The 24,596-nt window shown below is 44.2% G+C and overlaps 1 protein-coding gene across 7 annotated transcripts in view; it reads right to left on the bottom strand.

Moving 5' to 3' along the window:
• The window catches only part of FANK1 (fibronectin type III and ankyrin repeat domains 1), a 92,381-nt gene that overhangs the window by 4,269 nt on the left and 63,516 nt on the right, over positions 1–24,596 (bottom strand). For all 7 annotated transcript variants that reach the window (XR_013763360.1, XM_079137295.1, XM_079137299.1 and 4 more), the window contains 5 exons: positions 17,063–17,240; positions 14,004–14,128; positions 5,368–5,449; positions 4,283–4,357; positions 3,458–3,523 (listed from right to left, as the gene is read on the bottom strand). Coding sequence is in view for 6 of the 7 variants with exons in the window: in XM_079137295.1 (XP_078993421.1) it covers positions 3,458–3,523; positions 4,283–4,357; positions 5,368–5,449; positions 14,004–14,128; positions 17,063–17,235 (521 nt within the window). In the remaining variant the exon portion in view is untranslated. The remainder of the gene's footprint in view (positions 1–3,457; positions 3,524–4,282; positions 4,358–5,367; positions 5,450–14,003; positions 14,129–17,062; positions 17,241–24,596) is intronic.

Here is a 24,596-nt window from a genome sequence, read left to right on the forward strand (position 1 = left end):
CCTGAGGGCACAATTCCTAAAGTGGAATCTCTACGTCAATGACTGAGGCTTGCTTTTGATGCATATTTCCAAACTGCTTTCCAAAAAGGTTATATCAATTTATACTTCTATCCACACTTTCTGAAAACATCTATTTACTCTACCTTTTCCAATTACAAATGTCACAGATGGTATTTTTTTATTCTAGCCAGGTAAAACATTTTTCATACAAATTGTTTACGTTGATTTTGTTTTAAATTGTCTTTTCACTTATATTGCATTTTTTCCTACCGTGTGGAGAGGTCTTTCAGTGCACGTATGTGGGTACATGTCTTCTGCACACTAAAGATGCCCATCACGTGTCCATGCCACTCATGAATAGCTCGATCACCCTCAACTCTGCAACTCAGTTCTTTAAAACATGTGACATGCACATGATCTTTCCCCACTGATTTCTTTCATGTTCTTGTCTTTCACATTACAAGATCAGAGAAGGACATCCTTCCTTCTAGTTTATAATGCTTTTACAGTTAAGTCTTAATTCACCTGAAAGAAATTCTGGTACATGCTTTAAGCCTTGAATCTAACAATATTTTTTCTTCAAAAAGTCTGTTTTTCTGAACCCTTATTGGTCTGTGTTGCTTCTGTCGTCATATACTAAGTCCCTATGCATGCGGGGTCTACTCTGGGGTCTCCACTACGTTCCATGCTTCCACGACCATTCGTGCAGCGCCACACTACTTCAACCACTCTAGACTCTACGGCATTTTAATGACTTCCACAGTCCTCTGTGACAAAGTCACATAAGCTGTTACCATCTATCTGTTCTTCCAGACGAGTCACATTCTGACAAGTTCCCAGGAGTGAGTCCATCTGAAGCTGCATTCAATCTCTATGTTAATTTGGAAAAACTAAAAATATGTATCTATTTTTAAAATCTTTATATCTCTCAATATGATTTTCTAGGTTTATTTTCTCATGCCAAAAAAAAAAAAAAATTGTTTTGGTTGATACTGGGGATTGAACCCAGGGGTGCTTTCCCATTGAATTACATCCCATCCTTTTATTTACTTTTATTTTTTATTTTTTAGATATTTTTTGAGATTGGCCTTGAAGTTGCCATTCTTTCATCTTAGCCTCCTGAGTTGCTGAGATTACAGGTGTGTACCATTACACTCAGCAAACAGCTTGCTGCTTTTCAAGATATCTTTTATTCTACTTTATTTTTCCTATTAGACTTATTAAGCAGTAATTTCAGGTATTTAAAAAATTTGCTTTGCGGTTGATCACATAACTGAACCTCCTCACCACGTCCTAGTATTTGAAAGTTGGTTCTCCTGGGCTCTGCAGGACAGGAATCACACTCACATCTCACCATGATCAGCCTTCCAAAGTACTGTCCAGTCATGAAATAACAAAATACAACCTGGACTTACCACATTCAAAGTACTGTCTTACAGTTTTCATATATTAACTCAATAAACGCTCACAACAATACAGTCGTAAAGCACTTCTCTCCTCCCCATTTTATAGAGGTACAGAGACGGCACGTAACCTGCCCAAAGCCACACGCCGCATCCACAGAGCCAGGATCCGACATCGAGGTGCCTGCTCTGCCTGTGATCTTTACTGCTCTCCTATGGGCACCGCAGCCATTGAGAAAAGGAATTCTCCAGCACCAAGAATGACCCTTTCTAACTGTCAGGGATCTTTTCTAACTTTGCATGGTCTACGCAGTGTCACACACCCGTAATCCCAGCAACTCCCGAGGCAGGCAGTTTGGGGGTTCAGGGCCAGCCTGACAATGCAGTGAGACCCTGCCTCAAAAAAACAAAACACGAACCTTTCGCATGCTGTTAAGGGTGGGTATACACTTCTGCCAGCCGCAAGCCAGACACGCTAGAGGCTGGAAGCATCCTTCATTTTGAAAAATAAGACACTTGAGCAAAGGCACTGGGGTGCATGCTACTTCCATGTTCATCTCTAACCTACTGATGGGAAGCATTAGAGTGGGAATCTCCTAATACTGAATTTCCTTGCCTCCAATGCTCCGAGTCAGGAAGGAAGAGATTTGTCAACACACACACACACACACACACACACACACACACACACAGAGGTTTCTTTCTCTTACTACCAGGTTTTAGCAGAAGGTAGGTTTTTAGATTCCTCTCTGTTCTGGGAAAGCTCAAGATTATTAATAGTCCTTTGAAACTCAGAGCACTCCAACTCTCAGGTAGAATAGTTAAGCCACAGAACCAATCCTGGAGGTAATGCTTCCATAAATTTTCTAATTTGCTGCATGGATATAGGTTATTTCAGATTTTCCGCTTCATGCCTGATTTTGGTGGTTTAAAGTTTCTCCAATAAAGTATCCGATTCAATGAAATCATCAGATATATTAGACACAAATGCACCATTTTCTTTTCAGGTGTAAATTTCCTCTGTTATTTCCCTTCTGTATTTCTACTTTTATTTTAGATTTACAAGAGATTGTTTTATGTTATCAGACAAGTTCTTGTTTAAGAGTCAACTCTTACATTTCTCAATAATCTTCCATTTTTTGATTAACCAAGTTCTATCTCTATTTTATTTCCTTCCTCACTTTTTTGTTTCCTGTCCTTTTTTCTTTGTAAATTGGCATTATTCTTTTCAAACTTTTTAAATTTGGAACTAAGCCAGCAACTAACCTAATTACTTAGAAAATACTTTTCAAATTTATAAGTTTTTAAATGTTATTTAAATCTGTTACTGCACTATGTCCAGAGAGTGTAGCAGGTGGGCTTTCTGACTTTAGAAACTGAACGATTGGTGTGTTATGGCTGTCCATAGACATTTGTGTGTGGTGTCCAGACCTTTGACCTGTGTGCATTATGTGACCATGAGAGCAAAGCTTGGCCTTTTGCGCCCTCTTACCCAAGTACCAAGCACAGTGCCTGACAGGTGTGAGTCATTCAATAAACATTGGTTGGTTTTGATTAACTAATTAAATCTAATTAATAAATTGTCACGTACTTAAGTCTCTCAGAAACATTCCTTCATCTTTCCTTTACAAGTATCACACTCTTTCCATGAACTTTTCTTCACTGCCCTCAGCCCGCCCAGAGGGAAAATTCAGGAAAGTTCTGTGTTTGTATTTTTGATGTTGTGTCTCTGGCTACTTCTCTAGAAACACCAGGAGTTCTCAGGAAACAGAGAAAGGCTGAAGTGCAAGGCGAGCCCTGAGAGAGGAAGAGCATCAGGGCCAGCACTTGTGGTCACCCCGCACAGAGATGGGGTACTGTTCTAATGGTTCTTCACTGGGCTGGAGAAGGGGGGTGAATGAGAGCCCAAGTGCACAGACCAGGTATGTGCTCGCCCTCCGTACTGTCAAAAGAAGCTAAAGAAAACTTTCAGGTTAAGTCAAAGACCCTCTGGGCTCCAGCTGAGTGATACAATCACAGTCGCATCAGCACATTTTAGGCATCTCCCCTCCTACCTGTCCTTGCCACTGCCATTCTTCAGATTCACATCTGTACCATTAGAAACTAAGATTTTCACAAGCCTAAAGGAAACAAAGTAAGAAGTACAGATAAGTTGCTTTGGTGACATGGAACCCGTGATAACGCAGTAAAAATCAATACTGGGATGTTGAAGATACATCCTGCAACACCTTCTCCATCTTCAAAACCAGACAGGACATCATTAAGGTGGAAAACCCTCGCCACACCAAAAATCAGGTTTATGCCCTTTACATGAATTAGTCATTAAGATCAAACTACCCACATGACACAAAACTATCATTGTAACAGTCATTTTAACTATATTCTCAAATGGTAGCATTTAATGAAAACATTTCTATTTTTTTTCAAAATGCAATTGAACTAAAATATAAATAAGATTGGAAAACAGATGTTAGCATCATACCTTACTTTGTGGGACAGATAATAGAATGTGTTATCAAAACCATATCTTGGGAGCCTAACAGGGAAGTTTGTTTTCCAGAATGTTCCTCACCTACCCTTTTTAAATTGGTTTAAAAAAATTCAAATTCCAATAGCCAGTGTTCCCAGGAGACAGAAGATAAATTGCATGGAATTAAATGGTCCCCTCTCTTCCCTAATATACAACTACGTATCTTATGTTCTCTTCTGCATGTATATAACTTTATGATAAAAGCAGCTGAATTCTGAGGGGTGCATTTGGTAAAGACAATAGAAACAAGGTTCCCTGGACCCACTTCCCTTCCATCCCCATCCTGACTAGAGACTCTGGGGGAAGGACAGTGTTGAACCCGTCACTCAGGGAGGAGCAAGCGCCCTACCTGGTATATCCTTTCTGGGCAGCAACCATCAGAGCAGTAAAGCCAAACTTATTGGGAACATCAACTTTGACGTGCCTTGGGAAAAACACAGAGAAAAGAGATCAATGTGCTCAGTGCAGCTCCCTGCAGATTTGTCCCTGGTGACATTTGCAAGGCACAGATAGCTACCATGACTCATTTGACCAAAAATCCCAATTCTTTGGGGTCAGCAAGTTTTTGTTGTTTAAAATGCCCTGCCTAATATTCTTAAATATTCAAATTCAAATTCAAAAGTAAAGCTGTAAGTTCACATAAAATGGACACTACCTTTGACTCAAATCACCATTTGGTACCATTGGTAATGCACTAGCTGGACACGGCTTCTTAAGCTAGGGGAGGACAGTTCTTCACTGCAGGCGTCCGTGGCGCCCCCAAGCACAGGAGACCCATGTTCTATCCTCGACTTCCCCCTCACCTACTGGATAGGAGTCAGTGCTGCTCAGCGGAGAGCAGAGCTCTTCCTGTCAGCTCAGGAGCTGGCTTTCAGTGGGAACCTTCTCTGCTCCCGCTCACAGAGCCCCAACTTACAAACCACTTGTCATTTATATGACAAGGAGCTCAAAAACGCACTGACTCAAAAGGACTCCAGATAATGTCTTTGCATTTGGGAAGCAGCTTCACGCCTCATCTGCAGCAGCCATGCCCACCATTTTCTCCAGCGTTCTCCCAACCTCCTCAATTAGAAAGCAGCTCATTTAGCGATTCCCTAGCCTCATCAGAATTAGGTGGGGGCATTTGGGGAGTAAGATTTGCCTAAATGCTCTGGCATATAAACAAGGGACAGGAATTACGTCTGGGAATAAAATATTACACCCAGACTTGTAATTTCCTTTTACAATTTTCATTAAATAATGACTATGACCCTGGTGTGGGACTTCACGATCACCTTTACTAACCATGCTTTAGCTCGCACCAGACACTTGAGATCAAATTGGGAGGCAGTTTGAAAGGCATGGAATTTTTAGGAAAACAAAATAAAGCTACATCATGTATTTCTATGCACTTTATGTATTAAAAAAAATAATAAGCTGGCAGAGTTCTCTCACCCTCCTTCAAGTATTTGAACAAGCAGATCTTCATCATTCACATTGACGGCTCGATGGAAGTGCTCACTGCTAATGGGTTCCCCTGAAGGAACGAGAGGGAAAGCAGTCATCCACAGGCAGGGAAGATGACTCAGTGCCACCGTGGTCCTCCTGCAGCTGCACCTGGGCTCTGGCTGTCCCCCTAAGGAGATCCTACGTTTCTTACATGACCACTTCTTTCAAAGAGAACTCATTGGAAGAGAACACTCAGACTGACCTACAGCTTGGGACGGTGTCACGTTAGTATGTATTGCTTTGTGTTATTTCAGATATTTGAAAATAATCCTTTAGCCCTTATAAGACTCAGTAAATGTCTCCTCCATGCAGGGGAAAACTCAGCAATTGTCACAATGAGCTATTTGCCAAAGTGCAAACCCAATCCCTGGAGAAAGCCTAGAGAAAAGCAGGGGAGAAGCTGAGTGAGAAGAAAAGATCAGCAGGTGGGGGATCCTGCTGGGACGGTCACTACCCCCCCCCGGGGATGAGGATGAGGCAGGAGAGCAACAGAAGCAGTGTGGGAACCAGGGCGCACGCGTGAAGCAGCCCTCCATCTTCCGAGGCCATCATTGCACGCCTTTGTCTCCCATACCATGCCGTTCAGGTTTTTTGAACTATCACAACGAAGCCAAGGGAAGCACTTAGAACTGCCCTGGCACATGGGAAGTGTCCCATACACCCCACTCTGAGGCAGGAGTGTCAGGCGGTGGCTGCCTTGTGGCCTCTATGTGGCCGTGGAGCCAGCAGTCCCACCCACCCCGCAAGCCCACCCGCCCTCCACAGGCCCGAGCTGACAATCCCCATTCTGTCCCTCTCCTGGGCCTCCTGTACCAGTCAAGCCAACACTACAGAGCGCCTGCAAACCAAGTGGTCCTAGGCTCCGGGGTCTCGCAGTGAAGACAAATGGTCCTCCCTTGCGGTTGGCACTGCAGTGTCCACTTTCAGCCCGTTACTGTCTATATCCTAAGAGAAAATGGCCTGCGCCTCATCCCCTATCCGGCACTGCACCCAGACTGCCACCCACCCCTGGGGCTGTGCTCACTTCATCTCCCACAGCCTGGCCTGCAGGTCAGCCAGCCTCCCTGCCCCACTCCCAGGTGGCACATCTCTCCAGGACATCAGTCCCTTCCCGGGCACGGCAGCCCCTTTCCTCCTGGCTCCTTCAGACAGCATTGGCCATGAAGGCAACTGGGCAGGGCAGGAACTCAGGACCCTGGGTAAGAATAAAGGGGCCTCCACCAGAGAAGCCTGAGCTGACATCTTTTCTCTTTTCAGGTAAAAATCAAGGTATGCTATTTTAAAATTATGTGAAGCCACAATTCCGAGTTTGCCAAGCTCTAAGAGGTTTTCAACTTCATTATACTTCCTTTTCATCATCCCACATGTGTTTTTAAACTGAAGTCTTCAAATGAAAGCCCATGATAAACTATCAAAGGCCAGGGCCCACGCGCTCTGTGGCCCTCCCAGGGAGGGCCCGCCCCGCCTAGGGGTTTCTCGAGAGGGACCAAGGAGAGGGGTCATACTCCAAAGGACATGTGGAAACACCTGGTGACCTTGTTGTCACAAATTGAAGGGGTGCTCCTGGCAGCTAGCAGAGGGAGGCCAAGGATGCTACTAACACCCTTCAGGGCACAGCACAGGCCACCAACAGCCATGGTGATCAAAGCACTGGGTCGAGAACCCTGGGACAGATGAAGAGGACTTAAGTCACCTGCCATGTGACCCACCCACTCTTCTGGTAGACAAACTAAGCATGGACTATTTCCCTTCCCCTCTTCCTCCTGGAAAGAGGAAGCAAGCAGTGTGGATGTAAAGTCTGTTGTCCCACCATACAGCCCCCATTTCTGTGACCCTCAAACTCCACCTGTCACCAAAGGCAGGATTATCTCGGTATATTCACCTGAAGGAACAGGCAAATTCATCCTATCACGACTGAAATTTAGGATATGTGGTATCCAACTTACACAGATCAATTTCAAGCAATGAAATATAAGATGCCATCAAAAGCCTACCAACCAAGAAAAGGCCGGGACCAGATGGATTCTCAGCTGAGTTCTACAAGAACTTCAAAGAACTCATTCCAATACTCTTCAAAGTAGTCCATGAACTAGAAGAGAAGGGAACCCTACAAACTCATTCTATGGAACTAGTATCACCCTGATACCAAAACCAGACAAAGACACGTCAAGGAAAGAAAACTTCAGACCAATATCCCTGATAAACACAGATGTAAAAATTCTTAACAAAATTCTGGCAAATTGCTTACAAAAACATATTAAAAAAACAGTGCACCATGATCAAGTAAGGTTCATGCAGGGATGCAAGGTTGGTTCAACATGAGGAAATCAATAAATGTGATTCATCACATCAATAGACTTAAAGTTAAGAATCATATGATTATATCAATAGCTGCAGAAAAAGCATTTGATAAATACAGCACCCCTCCATGCTCAAAACACTAAAAAAATTAGAGTAGGAACATACCTCAACATTGTAAAGGCTATCCATGCTAAGTACAAGGGCAACATCATTCTAAATAGCATCCCTCTAAAACTGGAACAAGAGAGGGATGCCCTCTTTCACCATTTCTATTCAACATGGTCCTTGAAACACTAGCCAGAGCAATTAGACAGACCAAAGTAATCAAAGGGATATGAATAGAAAAAGAAGAACCAAACTACCACTATTTGCCAGAGATATGATTCCATATTAGAGGATTCAAAAAATTCCACCAGAAAACTTGTAAAATTAATAAATGAATTCAGCAAAGTAGCAGGATATAAAATCAACACTCATAAATCTAATGCATTTCAATTTATAAGTGATGAATCCTCTGAAAGAGAAATTAGGAAAACTACCCCATTCACAATAGTCTCAAAAAATAAATAAATAAAATACTTGGTAATCAATCTAACAAAAGACGTGAAAAAACTCTACAAAGAAAACTACAGAACACTAAAGAAAGAAATTGAAGAAAACCTTAGAAGATGGAAAGATCTCCTATGTTTTTGGACAAGCAAAATTAATATTGTCAAAATGACCATTCTACCAAAAACACTACACAGATTCAATGAAATTCCAATTAAAATTCCAATGATGTACCTCACAAAAATAGAGAAAGCAATCATGAAATTCACTGGGAAAAATCAGAGACCCAGAAAAGCCAAGGCAATCTCTAGCAGCAAGGGTGAAGCAGGAGGCATCACAATACCAGACCTTAAACTATATTACAGAGCAATAGTAACAAAAATGGCATGGTATTGGCACCAAAATAGACATGTAGACCAATGGTACAAAATAGAAGACACAGAGACAAACCCACATAAGTACAGTTATCTCATACAAACGAAGGAGCTAAAAACATAAAATAGAGAAAAGATAGCCTCTTCAACAAATGGTGCTAGGAAAACTGGAAATCCATATGCAGCAAAATGAAATTAAATCCCTATCTCTCACCCTGCACAAAACTCAACTCAAAATGGATCAAGGACCTAGGAATTAGACCAGAGACCCTGCACCAAATAGAAGAAAAAGTAGTCCCAAATTGTCATCATTTCGTCTTAGGACCTGACTTCCTTAACAAGATTCCCAGGCACAAGAAATAAAAACAAGAATCAATAAATGGGATGGATTCAAAATAAAAAGCTTTTTCTCAGCAAAGGAAACAATCAACAATGTGAAGAGAGAGCCTACAGAGTGGGAGAAAATCTTTACCACACACTTCAGATAGAACACTAATCTCCAGAATTATAAAGAACACTAAAAACAACACCAAAAATACAAATAACCCAATCAACAAATGGGCTAAGGAACTGAGCAGACACTCCACAGAAGATATATCAACAAATATATGAAAAAATGTTCAACATCTCTAGTAATTAGAGAAATGCAAATCAAAACTACCCTAAGATTTCATCTCACTCCAATTAGATTAGCTATTATCAAGAATACGAGTAGCAATAGGTTTTGGCAAGGATGTGGGAGAAAAGTTACACTCACACACTGCTGGTGGGATTGCAAATTGGTGCAGCCACTCTGGAAAGCAGTGTGGAAGTTCCTCAGAAAACTTGGAATGGGACCACCATTTGACCCAGCTATCCCACTCCTTGGCCTATATCCAAAGGACTTAAAATTAGCATACTACAGTGATACAACCACATCAATAGTAGGTCAATTTACAATAGATAGATTGTAGAACCAACCTAAATGCCCTTCAGTACATGAATGGACAAAGAAACTGTGGTATATGTATGCAATGAAATATTACTTACTCAGCCATAAAGAATAAAATTATGGCATTTGCAGGTAAATAGATGGAGTTGAATAATATCATGCTAAGTGAGATAAGCCAATCCCAAAAAACCAAAGGCCAAATGTTTTCTCTGATAAGTGGATGCTGATTCATGATGGGGTGGGGTGGTTAGGGAAGAATGGAGGAACTTTGGACTATGTAGAGGGAAGTGAGGGAGGGGCAGAGGCAGGGGGAAGGAAAGATGGTGGAATGAGACAGACATCATCACCCTATGTACATGTATGATTACATGAATGGTGTGAATACATTGTGTACAACCAGAGAAATGAAAACTTGTACCTCATCTGTGTACAATGAATCCAAATGCATTCCACTATCATGTGTAACTAAATAGGATTTAAAACAGAAAATTTTTGTAATTTTAGATTTTTTTTAAATGTCTTTAGTTTTTAGAGGTCAATATTAAAATACTGATTAAAAAAGAGACGTGTGGTGTCCTAAATCCAATCCTACAAGTTAGGATGTTCATAGGACTTTACGTGATGCCACCCCCCAACACCCACAATGCTTTTTAAGTTCTCCAAGCCATAAAATCAAGATAAGGAAGGCTAAATTGCCCAAGGTCACCTAACATCAGAGTTCACAGTCAGGTCTTTCCTAAGGTCATACTACTTTCCTTTAGTATTTAAGAAGTGAAGCTGGGTGATGTGGCTCATGCATGTAATTGCAGCAACTCAGGAGGCTGAAACAGGAGGATCACGAGTTTGAGGCCAGCCTCAGCAATTATACAAGACCCTCAGCAATGAGATTCTGTCTCAAAAAACTAAACAAGGACTGGGGATGTAGCCCAGTGGTAGAGTGCCTCTGGATTCAATTCCCAGTACCAGTACCAAAAAAAGAAGAATTTTGAGGTATCTGACCAATTTGCTATACACTTCCCTTCTAACTAAATTTTGAATACAGACATCTTAAAACACTGATCCCCCAAAGGGGATGAGAGCAGCGAGTTGGAGACACAACTATACCCCTTGTTCATAGCAGCGCTATTTACAACAACCAGAGTATGGAATCGACCAGAGAGTCCATCGGTGGGTGAATGTCTAAAGAATATGTGGTACATTTACACAATGGAATACTATTCGGCCTCTTAAAAGGCTGAAATCCTGCCTTTTTAAACATGGATGAGCCTGAAAGAGTCATGATAAATGAAATAAACACATAAATACTGCAGGTTCACATTCATATTCAGAATCTGAGAAGCAGAGAATAGAATATTGGCTTCCAGAGGCTGGGGGTGGGATATGAAGAGAAGCTGGATACTGGGTACAAAAAATATGGTAAACTAGGAGGAATAAGTTCCCATGTTCTGCAGCAATTAACTAACGACAATTGCACATTTCAAAATAAAGATGAGATTTTGAATGTATGCAACGCAAAGAATGGATATTTGAGGTGATGGATATGTTAATCACCCCAATTTGGTTATTACATATTATATGCATGTATCCAAATATCAATGCCATATCCCATACATGTATATATGTGTTATGTCAATTAAAGATAAAAGTAAAAAACAAACAAACAAACAAACAAAATACACACTGATCCCCTGCCACCAAAGTGTTCAATGAAGGGATGTTTGAGAAGCTCAGAGAAAGTCTAAAAGCACTGCAGTGTCCCACCTCTACCCACTGGCCACTTCCAACCCATATCACCCATCTTAACCGCTCAGCAAGGTTCTCCCGATGTGGGACCTGCATCCCAGACTCTCCTAACCAGGAAACTGCAGCATGCAGATGCGACATCCCAATAAGTTCATCTTGTACCTATAAGACCAGAGCATTTTGATTTTATGAGAGATTTAGACCGATGTATGATTGCAGCCTCTGTAAGAGGTACTCGGCACTTCATGTTTTCAAAGATAAGGGGCCCCTGGCAGAGGAGAAGGAAGGACAATATAATCACTCGTCACTCCTTGCTGGCTGAGTTTCAGCAGAAGGCAGCAAGGGCCGTTAGGCAGGGAATGAGAGCCCTCCTCAGCACCAGTCCGTTCACCCTGCTGCCCTGAGGATGCTGCCCGGGAGGCAAAACAGAACCGCACACGTCCCCTGGAACCATGTGAACTGACCCCAGACGCAAACGGGTTTCCGAGATTACAAGAACGTGGCAGACACAGACATGAGAAGGCCTGTGTCAACGCATGGCCAGTTCCTCCTGCTCCCGCTCTGGGCAGGAGTCGCGAAGAACAGAAAGGAAATTCCAGAGTGGGCAGAATGCTCCTCTCCTCTCACCCCCAAGGCCTTGAAGACTGTGGCCCAGGGAAGGCCACTGTTGAGCGCAACTGAATACAAAGAAGGCGGGTCTTTGCAGGGTGCTTCCAAAGGTCACCAGTGCTGCAATTACAAACGTCACACTGATCCTGCTCAGGGAAGAATGTCCTTGGACACTCGTCTGAGCTACATGTAATGCATATGGCCTGGACGCTTGGGAGGGGAGGGCAGAGCTGTCTTTGGGAAGACATAGCTCATGCTATGCAAGGGGGTCATTTAGTTGCAGATGTGCCCACAGACAAGATAATATGGCAATAACACCTTTCTTGGTGGAATTTAGGTCTTTATTAAAAGCAGTGAATAAATCATGAGCTCATTGGGGAAGATATTTGCCAATTAACAAGTAGCAGCTGTTTTTCTTTCTTTTTTAAGGGCCCAGCTGATTAAAATTGCATGCCTCATTTAAGCAAGAGTCTCATGTACTTTACCTGGGAAGAAAAAAAAAAAAAAAAAAAAGGCTGAGCATCCTTTATTCAAACAAAGTACATGCTTTTGTGATTCATTAAAACACTCTCAAACTGAATGCAAATTATCAACCCACAGAAGCATTTTCACTTGCTTTGTATAATGTGTGCATTTTTAATTCTTTGTTTAGCACAGCTGCCTCCTTAAGAGAGTGCGCGCGGGTTATTATAACAATAGCATAAGGGAGCAGCAGCCAGCCAGCCAGTCAGCAGAGCCTGCCTCAGCCAGGAGGCAGAGTATGCCCGATTCCTACCGCCCAGTAGCACCTCAGGAGGCCGGGACCTAGCAGTGTGGCAGTGTGTCGCCCCAGCACACCTGTCCATCACCAGCATGCCCTGGTTCCACAGGAGGTCTTACCTAACTGCCCACAGAAGCTGTGGGAGGTAAGCACAAGTGTCTGGACCAGCTATCTCTGCAGCCTCTCCAGAGACAGCTGGGCAAGAAGAAGGCACGCCCTGCCTGCAGGCACAACAACCCTGTCAGCAGATGGCAGTTAGGCTGCTCTCTGCCTTCTTGAGAGAGTTCCTCACGGCACACCAACTCCAGGTGAACTCTGGCCAGAAGACCTAGAAGTCCCTGCTCCAGGTTTGCTGGGCTATCAAGAGGGTATTAGTGACCACCTGAAGCCCACCGTAGCTGGCTGCAGAACCTGCCATGGTCACTTCCCCTGTAGGTCCAGGTGGACAGGCCCCGGCTGGAGGGAAATGGATCCACTTCCTAACAGACACAAGTTTGAGCCAAGAAAACCAGGATTTCTTTTCCTACTCCTAATTCACACTCGAATAAATGTCTAAAGGACACAATCAAAAGCCACATAAAATGTACATAAAAGCCAAATGCCACAGTGAATATAATTGAAAAATACCTTTGCTCACAAAAGGAAGATTTCCTTTGCATAATCCAAAAAAGACTAGTCTGTATTGTAATTTGCCATGAAGGACTTTTCCATCATTTTAACCTGTTCAATATTCTAACCCAAAGATGACACTGGACACTAACTAAAATGTTTTAAAATATCAATCTCAGAAAATATCATAAAACTGGAACAAGGACAAAGTAGTCACAGGCACTGTGGCCAGCCTCCCTGGCTACCCCCTCCACACCACAAGTCTTCCCTCAGACCACTCTGTGGCTGGGGCAGCACTGTGCATGCACCCCAAGAATCAGGTGTGTCTGGCCAGTCAAGACACAGGCTGAAGTGTCCAAAGTGGACACACAAGGAGAGGGCCCCTTCACAAAGGACAGGCAAACACACCACTGCCAAGCCCATGCTCCTGGCCACTTCCTAAGCAAGGCAACTGCACCCTGAGCCAACGTCCACCAGCAGAACAGTCCTGGCACAGAATCGGCTGTCTCCCGCTCTGTGAGAGCACACGTGGACTTCCCTCGAGTCGTGTTACAGCCAGCCAGGCAGCAGAGAAGGTTGCCACAGTGCTGAGAATGGACTCCTCCCTGCCCTGGCAAAGCTGGGAAAAGGCAGGACACTTCCACCTCTGCACTGCGTACCGTCTGCGTGTGTCTGGACAGGCATGTGTGGAGCCTCGTGTACTCACTGGTTGTGAACACGGAGGTGACAGGGCTGTACTCGCATTCTCCAGAGGGGCTGGTGACCTTCAGTCGGAATCTGTACAGCGTCCTCGGTTCCAGGCCTTCAACCACGTGCTTCGTTGCATATCCGCTAGACGGGAGGAGACACGACACACCGCTGATGACCCCAGGTCATCCGACCAGCCTTCTGCGTGGGTTGTAACAAGAGCGGGGGAGCAGCTTTTGAAGACCATCTGTTTCCAGTACAGAGCTGGTCTTGGTTTTTTTAACGCTTTGAGAATAAAGGACAGGTCACACTGGCACCTCCGTCCCTTCCCAGCACATGCCCTTCTGTCCACGGGTCCTCATCCACGCCTGGCCCGGGGCTTGCATACAGTTTTGCACTTTGGAGAAATAATCATTCTGACCCTGACATTTATCCTTAAATGACAAAGTTCCATGTTTGAAACTGCACGTATGCAAGCGGGTGGAGCCTGCCTCCCAGACAGCTCCATACCGTCCAGCCCAACACTGCAGGGGAGGGTTTGGGGAGGGGCCCTGAATGACTGCCAGCAGCCTGCGGGCCACCAACAGCAACTGGAGGCTCAGCTGCATGTGAGAGAACTCTAACAACTATGATGAGATTGGTCCGCCAGTAGGATTTTTTTAATTATTACTTTTTTGAGTCAGGATCTCCCTATGTTGCCCAGGCTGCCCCCAGGCAATCCTCCTGTCTCAGCCCCCCCAGCTGTACTGGCAAGTTTTTCAACTCTTTAAAACACATCTTGACTTCAGCCTCTCCTCATGCGGTCGCTGTCGCCGTCTCAGTCACTGCACAAGCGTCCTAGCTGGCCCTTCTGCAGCGGGCACCCTTGCCCCCAGCCTCATCTCAACACGGACAGCAGGGTCCTCAGAGCTTGAGCCAGATCAGGCCTGCTCAACTGGCCCACCTCCTTTGGCTTCCCACCTCAGAGTCCTCACCATGACCCACGGGCTCAGAGGTCACCTCTCACTACCTCATTGACCTCACCCTTGTTGGAGCCACCCTGTGCACCTGGACCAGTGCCTGCGCACTCCCACCTCAAGGCTTTCTGCTTGTCACTTGTTCTGCCTGGAATGTTCCAGGTACACCTTGCTTGCTTCAGGTAATCACCCAGAAGTTACCTCTTGTGAAATTCCCTCCCCTTGACCCCAGAGGCCAGCTATCCCTGTGCTTTTTCTCCTTAAGACATTACCATCTAACATACTATTTTTATTTAAGTATCTTATTTATCACTAGTCTCTCTCACCACAGGGAATTTCTGCCTGTCCCCAGTGCCATGTCCTCAGAATCCAGGACAGTGTCTGGCACAATGCAGGAACTCAATACTATATGCCAATGGGACAGAGAGTGAGATGGGGCCAGTCACCACAGGAACAGAAGGGCAGGCTGACAACAGGAAGTTTCTCAACCCAAGGAGAATCTGACCTGACAGGAGAAAGGATGGGATGAGGGGCTGCTGGACAGATAGGGAGAAGAGCTGAACACACATGCAGGAAAAGTCAAGGCACAGTCAAGACAAAAGTAGGTCCAATTAGAGGGCTGGGCTCAGAAATGAGGCAACAGGAGAGGTAGCTTGGGGGCAAACGGTGAGGAGCAGCAAACCTTGGTCTAAGGAGTTTGACCTTCGTCCTCCAGGCAGAGGACACCCACTGGAGATAATTTGACAAAATGAGGATTAGCAAGAAAATTAACCTACAGGACAGAACGAAGGGATAGAAAGTAGAAAAGAGGGGCAAAGCCCACTCCTCAGTCGGCCAGGGTCCACAATGGAGCTTGCATCCTACCAGACTAAAATGCCCCTGCCTAATGAGATGGCATAGGAGGACCTTACAAAGGGACAGCTCATAAAACCAGGTAGCTGACCATCTCTGAGAAGCTGTGGAGGATTGCCCAAGTCAGGAAGAAATTCCTAAATTTACAGGCCCAACGTCAGATGATCTCGATAATTGCTTTTTTGAAGGAAGACATTTGCTGGTTTAATGCAATCTAGAGAACAGGATACAACAGAACAAAAGAGGTCAAGGCTAACGTAGTGTACTCCTGCCACCTAGCGTCAAGGTTGGAGCACCCAAGTCTCCCAGGGACCGCAGGAGTTTCCCCACGTCCCTGCAGCTGGGGTCTGCAGCAGGGCCACCACTCAGCAATGCCAGCCAGCATCCAAGGACATCCCCTGGCCTCAAGGCAACCTGGTCTCTGGGCAGAGCGTAAAGGTGCTGATGCACACATGAGGCTGGGGCCTGCGCACCTCCCTTTCCTATCACAAGGCAAACACCTACCTAGCCGTGGAGCAGAAGGAAAGAGCCAAGAGGAAGCAAAGCAACACCTACGACAGCTCCCTCCAGGCCCACAGGGCTGTGGCAGGAGGGATAAAGGAAAAGAAGTGACACCTTGTTTCTTTCTCCACAGAAATGCTTAAAATACTGTGATTCATGCTTTCAGAGGCAAACCGCCATCACAGTAGAATACATGGCCTGATTACAATAAAATCTAGTTAGGCCAGGAGTTATTTTCCCGTGGTAACGACATTTCAGATTACCTTTTTCCCCCCTGGTACAGAGAAATGTTTCTTAAATACTGGGGATATTAACACCTAGGGTGACCAGGTTTCATGTGTGTGCTTACGTGTGCATGTGAAGGGAGCTGGAGAGAGTTGGCAAGGGGACACTGGTGTGATGTAAGACCAGGAAAGTTGGCCACCGTGAAGCATGTGGGGTACCATCCCACGAGTCTGAGCAATGTGGCCTAATTGTTAAATTGCTTAATTTAATCAGAGTATCTTTCCTTTCTCTACATTTTGGATTTCTAAAACATACCCTCAGAATAGTTCAGAAGTCAAAGAAGCCCTCAAGGTACGGGAGGCTTAATTTTAAAGTCACTGCTAATGCTTTTTTCCAAAAATTATAATTCAGAAAAGGGCATGAATGTAAATTATGCTGACTCATTCTTCTGATTTCAAAACAAGCAATGGCTTTTCAGAGATAATGGAAATTATTTTTGATGATCAGGAAAGCAAAATGGTAAGCAATCAAACTGTGCACCTACGTATAAATGATACCGTAACTATGTATTTTGGGATCTTCTTCCTCAATTGAAAATCTAAGCCATTGTTCCTGAGGTCCATGCCGTCTCGCCTTCTTTTCCAGATCCCAGTATAACTCAATGCTGTGATGAGTCACTTTGCCCACAACAGGTGGATGTGGCTTTGAGGATGACATGATTTCTAAAAAAAAGAACAATACAGGATTTCAGAACCCCATTTCCATAAGGAAGAGAGACTGCCAAGTGGACTTCAGCTGTCCAGTTAGCCAACTGTTTTTGTCATATCTGGCACATGTCTGTGCTGACACCTGGAAATTGAGGGGACACCAAGCTCAGCAGGTGCAGGGAGTGCCCACACTCCTCCCCAGGAGGACTTCCCTGAGACCATCCAGACCCGCCCAAAGGGATAATTCATCAAACCAAATCAGTGGCTCTTTCAGTTGATGAAACTCAGTTTGCTGCTATAATCTTGCAGCGAACCAGTTATGAGATTGAGCCAAGAGACAAACGCCAAATCTGGATCAAATATTGGTAACCCAGATGAAAACAAGTTGACACCTATTATATATAAACAGCTCTAACAAACTAACTAAGAAAAAGAAAAAAAAAAAAAAAAAAGGCTAACCCTGAACCACAAAAAGGATGAGCGGAGCATGGGACAGCAGAAGCCAACAGCCAACGTGACACACAAGGTGCTCACATTCCCAGTGTTCAGGGAAGGGCAGCAAAGGGCTAGAACCTCAGAGCCCAGTACTTCTGGGGCAAAAATATGGGGAGAAGCTGCTCTCATGTGAGAGGAACACTCTCATTGGTGGGGAAACATGAGCGACGGCCTCTTTATTTTATTTTTTTTTTTTTATTGTAAACAAATGGGATACATGTTGTTTCTCTGCTTGTACATGGCGTAAAGGCATACCATTTGTGTAATCATAAATTTACATAGAGTAATGTTGTTTGATTCATTCTGTTATTTTTTCCCTTCCCCCCTCCCCTCCCTCCCCTCTTTACCCTCTATACAGTACTTCCTTCCTCCATACTTGCCCCCCTCCCTAACCCTAACTCTAACTCTAACACTAACCCTTCCCTCCCCCCCATTATGTGTAATCCTCCACTTATTAGCGATATCATTCGTCCTTTGGCTTTTTGAGATTGGCTTATCTCACTTAGCATGATATTCTCCAATTTCATCCATTTGCCTGCAAATGCCATAATTTTATCATTCTTTATGGCTGAGTAATATTCCACTGTATATATATACCACAGTTTCTTTATCCACTCATCAATTGAAGGGCATCTAGGTTGGTTCCACAGTCTGGCTATTGTGAATTGAGCAGCTATGAACATTGATGTGGCTGTATCTCTGTAGTATGCTGATTTTAAGTCCTTTGGGTATAGGCTGAGGAGTGGGATAGCTGGGTCAAATGGAGGGTCCATTCCAAGTTTTCTAAGGAATCTCCACACTGCTTTCCAGAGTGGCTGCACTAATTTGCAGCCCCACCAGCAATGTATGAGTGTACCTTTCTCCCCACATCCTCGCCAACACCTAACGGCCTCTTTAGAAAGCAGCACAGCAGCATCCATTAAAAACTCAAAAGGCATGAGCCCTCCCCTGCAGTCATCCCACCCCTGAATCTCTTAGAAATGGGGGAACCGAGAATACAGGGCCACACGTACGAGGACATTCACGACTGCAGCCCTGTGCAGCTTGCAGAGGAAAAGCCCATTAATGAGGGGAGGGGCAGGTGGCTCACGATCTGCCCCCAACATCTAACAGCATGCAGCCGCTGACTCGCACGGGGTCTGCACCAGGTGCTTTGAGAGGACTCCGGGAGGTTTGTTAGATGAGACACCAGGTAGAGAGGGAAACACGCCACCACCTGCTTCCACGAGTGACAAGGCGTACAGCACAGCATGCACCCAGCTGTCTGCACGCAGCTGTGTCACAGCAGTGTTCTCTCCCTGCCACACTCACGCTTCTGGAGGGCTGGCTCTAGGCCCTACGCTTTCAAAATGCCTCCCATGCTTGGTACCTTTCAAAATTCAAATTCATCATTGATTTGTTAAATCAGTTACTCCAAAAGGAAGGCCTTTGTGTTTCATTTGAGTCCCACCTAGCTGGAGGGCTTCTCTCTGCAGACCCTGAGGCCCTCCTGCAGTGTGGCCCACTCAGGAAGACAGGGCCACCCTGGTCTTGCCTGACCACAGCCAGCCTGACACAACCAGCCATTTCCTTTGCACTGAGATCCCAGAGATACCCTAGGAGGCAGCGTGCAAACTCATGCTTCCTGACTTCATTTTTCCAAATATTTATAAAAAGCATGATGGAATCGGAAAAAGCTGAATTTGAATACACGCTCCAAAACAGAACCAAAGTTACTTACATCAAAGTGTTTTATGGTCATTAAATAACATGTACAAAGGATCTAAATAAATTATGGTACATTTCATGCAGTCAAATCCTGTACAGCAGCTAAAAGAAACTAATTCTGTGTGCATCCGTATAGGCAAGTCTGAGAAGGAATGAGGGAAAATGGGCTGCAAAGGATACACGACGGTACCGTACACTTCCGTAATTTTAAAAAACAAACACAGCAACACTGTCATTTGTGAATACGTAGATATGTAGTCAGAGTTGAAGACAGCAAGGGGAAGAATAGAGACAGCCTCAGAGAGGAGGGAAGCGTGGAGACATGGGGCAGGAAGCACGCTCACCGTGTATTGCAAGGTTTTATTTCTGTATGAAAAGACCCAGCACATATATGGCAACATGTTCACACTTTAAACCTACATGGTACATTTGGGTGCATTACTATGTGCACTCAGGCCTGAAATATTAATTTTTGGAAATAACTATAAAAATAACTGGCACACATTACTCTTTCAGGGCTCTTGGAGAAAAGATGCCTGTGTAGGTAGGTCCACACTGCACAGGTGGGGAAGGAGTCAACGAGCCAGACCCGACCCTGCAGCCTGAGCCTCTCATTTGATCCAGCTTCCTAGCACAAATGCCACCACTCACGGTGTCACACCATGACACCACTCAGGGGCAGCTCACTTGATCTTCGGAGCTCCCTGAAACCAAAGGCCAGGATTGCTTAGTATTATAGGTCACCCCAACATAGCTAAAAGCCAACTAATGTGTCAATTCCAAAGACAGCTGGCCTGGAACCTGGAAATCCTAGAAACCAGGACAGCCGAGAAATTCCAAATTAATATCAAATCTCAAAAGGGACAAACCAAATGGTTCACAATGGATTTCTAGGAGGAGTAGAAAAACTCTTCATGAGAGTTTTTCGTGCCTTCTCCCTACTAAGCATTGGTGTAGAAAAATGACAAGAGATCTCCCTCAGCATACTTGGCACGGCCACAGATTGTCCACCCTGCCAGAACTGGTCACAGGCCACTCCCAGCTCACAGAGGTAGAGCGGGCCCTGCTGCTGAGCGTCACCCTCCAGATCTGGTGGGGCTTGGAAAGCGATTTGTTACTCCTCACCCGTTCAAGGAGCGTTTCCAGGAACGCTCCTTAAATGTGAAGGTGCTGTGCCTCTGGGAGGGCGCTGGCTGCGTGAGCCTTGCTGCCTGCACCTGCTGACACGGAGTCACAGCACCCAAGAATGTGAGCACACCAGCCACCATCCTGCAGGTCGTGATGGTTCAGGACTGACGTCCTCCATCAACTGTTACCTTGATACAAAACTTAGCAGGATGCAGGAGTCCGCTCAGGCAGGGACTGCTTGTCACAGGAAGCAATTCATGCCAGACGGAACCTGGTGGTCGAGACCTGAACGAGTGCCCTCGTTGGCTAAGAGCTGGTGTTCTTGGGTGGCCAAGAAACGAATAGTACAAGAGGGCAAGGGTTTTTATGTTTGTAGCTTATGTTTGTTTCACTTTGTTTCTTGGCAACCTAGAGTAATCTGACAGGTGTGTTTTAATCCTGACATTATACAGAGAGTTGATGTATTCTGTGATAAAAATTTGGGTATATTCATCATAACATTCTAACATGCATATTTCAGGATGTTTGTTTTGGGATCCTAAAATATGTATATTAGCAAGTCATTGACCAAGTGAAAGCCCCACCTTGGCAAGACAGCAGAGGCCAGAGTTCCAATGAGAGCTGACAGAAATGGAAAGGCACAGGCCAGCCTCTAGGAGAAGAGCAACAGCAGCCACGTTAGGTGACGGTGCGTGCCAGGTACGGTCGCAGACCCTCGCCCTTCTTCATTCCACTTCACCAACTCCATTTAACAGTTAGTTTAAGTAAGTTGCCCAAGTTCACACAGAAGTAGCCGGCAGAATCAGTATTACAAAACAACAGTCTGGCTCAGTGGTCCCTAACTTAAACTCCAAGCCCTACTGTCTCTTAAGAGCACAGAAATAAAAGGCAGACCTGGACTTACTCTCCAGATTTTCTCAGATCATTCATTTTCAACTCAGATTTAACCATGATGAAATTTTAAAATAAGAAAACTTGACCCAAAAAAGGGAGGCCAGGGGAGCCAGGAAATTATTTGAATGAAATACAGGGCTGCAGAGCACAGGAGGAGGAAGTGAAGGCAGCTGCATCCCAGCATGGGAGGTCAGAGTCCACTGACCTTCAGGAACTCAGTCCTTGAAAAGAAAGAGGGTCTAAGAAGTCCACAGCCACCAGAAGTGGAGACCAGGAGGGCAGCGAGGCTGGGCCCGTGTCCATCCGTACACACCAGAGGGGCAAAAGCCAGCCAGGTGCTTCCTCAGGCTCAGCATGGGACATGGAAGAGCAAGAGTCACAGTGACAGGCAAGAAAAGGTCCCAGAATGTGGGTGAAACCAGTAGTGAGGCAGTGCGCAGCTGCGTGTGGAAAGGTTCCGAGCTTCAGCAGAGAACACACTTCCAGCGGAAGGCGCTCTGAGCTGGCTTGAGCACCACGAGGTGAGCAAGCTCTTCCTGTTGTAAACTCATCATTCCCAACTTCCATTGTAAGCTAGGATTGCAGACAGGTACATGAATCTATGACTATAACCCTGGCTCACTCTGCCCTGGGATTTAATCTACTGTCTGTGTAACAAGTAACACATCTTTCCCAAGACAAAAAAAAAAAAACCACAACTTCAAAAACTCAAAAGCTGACCTTTGTGCTTTTTATTTAACCAGAATGTTTTCATAAATGTTATGAGTTTCATAAAATGTGTGCAACCTATCCATAGTCAGACATCCATAGGCACAATTTGCATAATTTTTATACACAATACTTTAAAACTCTACTTTTTTCCTGGTCAGATCTTTTAAGGGGAGCTTTTACCTACTTATTTTAAGTCTAATAACCAGGTTACAAATAATCTCAATCTCAAATCACAAACTAAGGTTTAAAATTTAACTTTTCTAGCTGGGCATGGTGGCACATGTTTGTAATCACAGCAACTTGGGAGGCTGAGGCAGGAGGATGGAGAGTTCAAAGCCAGCCTCAGCAAAAGCAAGGAGCTAAGGAACTCAGTGAGACCCTGTCTCTAAATAAAATACAAAAAAAGGTTGGGGATATGGCTCAGTGGTTCAGTGCCCCCAAGTTCAATCCCCATTACCAAAAAAAAAAAAAAAATTTAACTTTTCTAAAGATTACTAACAAAAATTAAAGCAGACCTTGCATTCAATTTTGCATGGTACCTTTAAGTAACTGACATGATCTTCCAACTTTTCTTATCTTGAATGTTTCCCCCAAAATGAAAAATGAAAAACAACAATACTACAAGAAGTAGCTCAAAAGGGTGATTATGTGAGAATTTATGTACATGTTATATACCATAAAAGTTTTTCATAAGGAAGTCCTCATGCAAATATGACAAATAAAACACTTTTATGCCCTGGTGCCATTTGCCAAGTAATAAATAATGTGAATATGAAGGATGAAAGACTTCATGCACTGTCACTATTCAGTCCCCATGGTTACTTAGAAGATGGCATAAAACTCCACTCTCAAGTATATAAGAAACCCACAGTAAAAAGCTATCTTACAAATCACAGGTTTAAAAGAAGAAATCTATAGTCTAAGTAAACTAATATATGGTGTAAAGATTTAGTATCCAAATTTCCTTAAAAGGATTCTAATTTTTAAAATTAATACAAGAGAAAAGTATAAATACCATAAGACTCAAAAGACAAATTCCTGAAAAATATCAGATCACTCGGGATCCTTCTTAAAACCAGCTAATCATAATTCAAAATCTATAGAGGTAACTGGTGGGCCCACTCTAAATTAGAATTAGCAGTTGTAGTTTGTATCGATAAAAGTGGGAAACAAAGAGAAACGGTGAGTATACTCATTATATAGGTAGAGACATCAGGAGCAAAATTGTTTCCTTTTCCTTCTGGAAAAACACCTGAAAACTTACTGAGGCCAAATCTCACTGACAAGGGACCACGGCAGCCTGGCGTCCCGCAGCAGATGTCCACAATGAACAGGACACTAGGCTGAGAGAGCACTGAGTGAAGAGCAGCGGAGGCTGCACCTCAGAGCAGCGGACCCCTCTTGGCCAGGTACTTACAGCCCAGGAATCCAGAGCACTCACAATCAAGATGCCGTGGCAATTGCAAGCATCCCTGCATTTTGGATTGTTAAAGTATCAAAAACATGTTTGCTGTGAATACATATTGAAGAAGGAATTTTTAAAACCAAATATTAAAAGTCACCTAGTGAGGACAGTTTCTCCTTTCACTGAAAAATTAGGCAGCCATGGGCTGGGGTTGTAGCTCGGTGGTGGAGCACTTGCCTCACATGTGTGAGGCACTGGGTTCGATCCTCAGCACCGCATATAAATAAATGAATAAAATAAAGGTCCATCGACAACTAAAAATATTTTTTAAAAATTAGGCAGCTAAAATCAGTTTAATTCTACCACTCTTCTAGGTAGTCCTATAAAGCCCTAATGGATGAAAGCACCAAGCACACAAGTGGATAGTGTACAGATTTTTTTAAAGTGATAACAACCACTAAACACAATTAAGAAAATGTTCGGTTTCTACTAATCAAAAAGGGGGCATTAAAATAATCCTGAGGTATCCTCTTATTTATGACAGTGGATGAAAACATGTAACTGTGATGGCCCATGTGGTTAAAGCTCCGGTGAAACTGTGCTCATGGATTGCAGCCACTCTCTACCATGGCAGGTCGGCCACATCAACAATGATTGTAAGACGCCCCACTGCGGATCCCACGCCTCCGAAAGCATCCAAAGGAAAGAATTCAGAAACCCAAACGTGCAAACAGTAAAAATGATTTTCAATTATACGTGCTTTTAGTTTTTATTATAAAAGATATTTTCAGATATAAAAAAACTGAATAGTAGAGCAAATCCCCCATCATCCGGCTTCATCAGCCATCAGCATGATCAGGGCTTGTCTCATCTTTCAACCACCTCACCTCTCCCCCACTTGGGCTACTCAATGGTAAAATTTTAATGAGATATCACTGTGTACCTGTATTGTAAGTTCTTTACACACAACACTTAAACTGCACAACGACCCTCCTTGTGAGGTGGGAGAATTTGCCCCATTCTACAGATAG

The sequence above is a fragment of the Sciurus vulgaris genome (assembly GCF_902686455.1).
Source record: "Sciurus vulgaris genome assembly, chromosome: 4".
In the NCBI taxonomy this organism is placed as follows: Eukaryota; Metazoa; Chordata; class Mammalia; order Rodentia; family Sciuridae; genus Sciurus; species Sciurus vulgaris.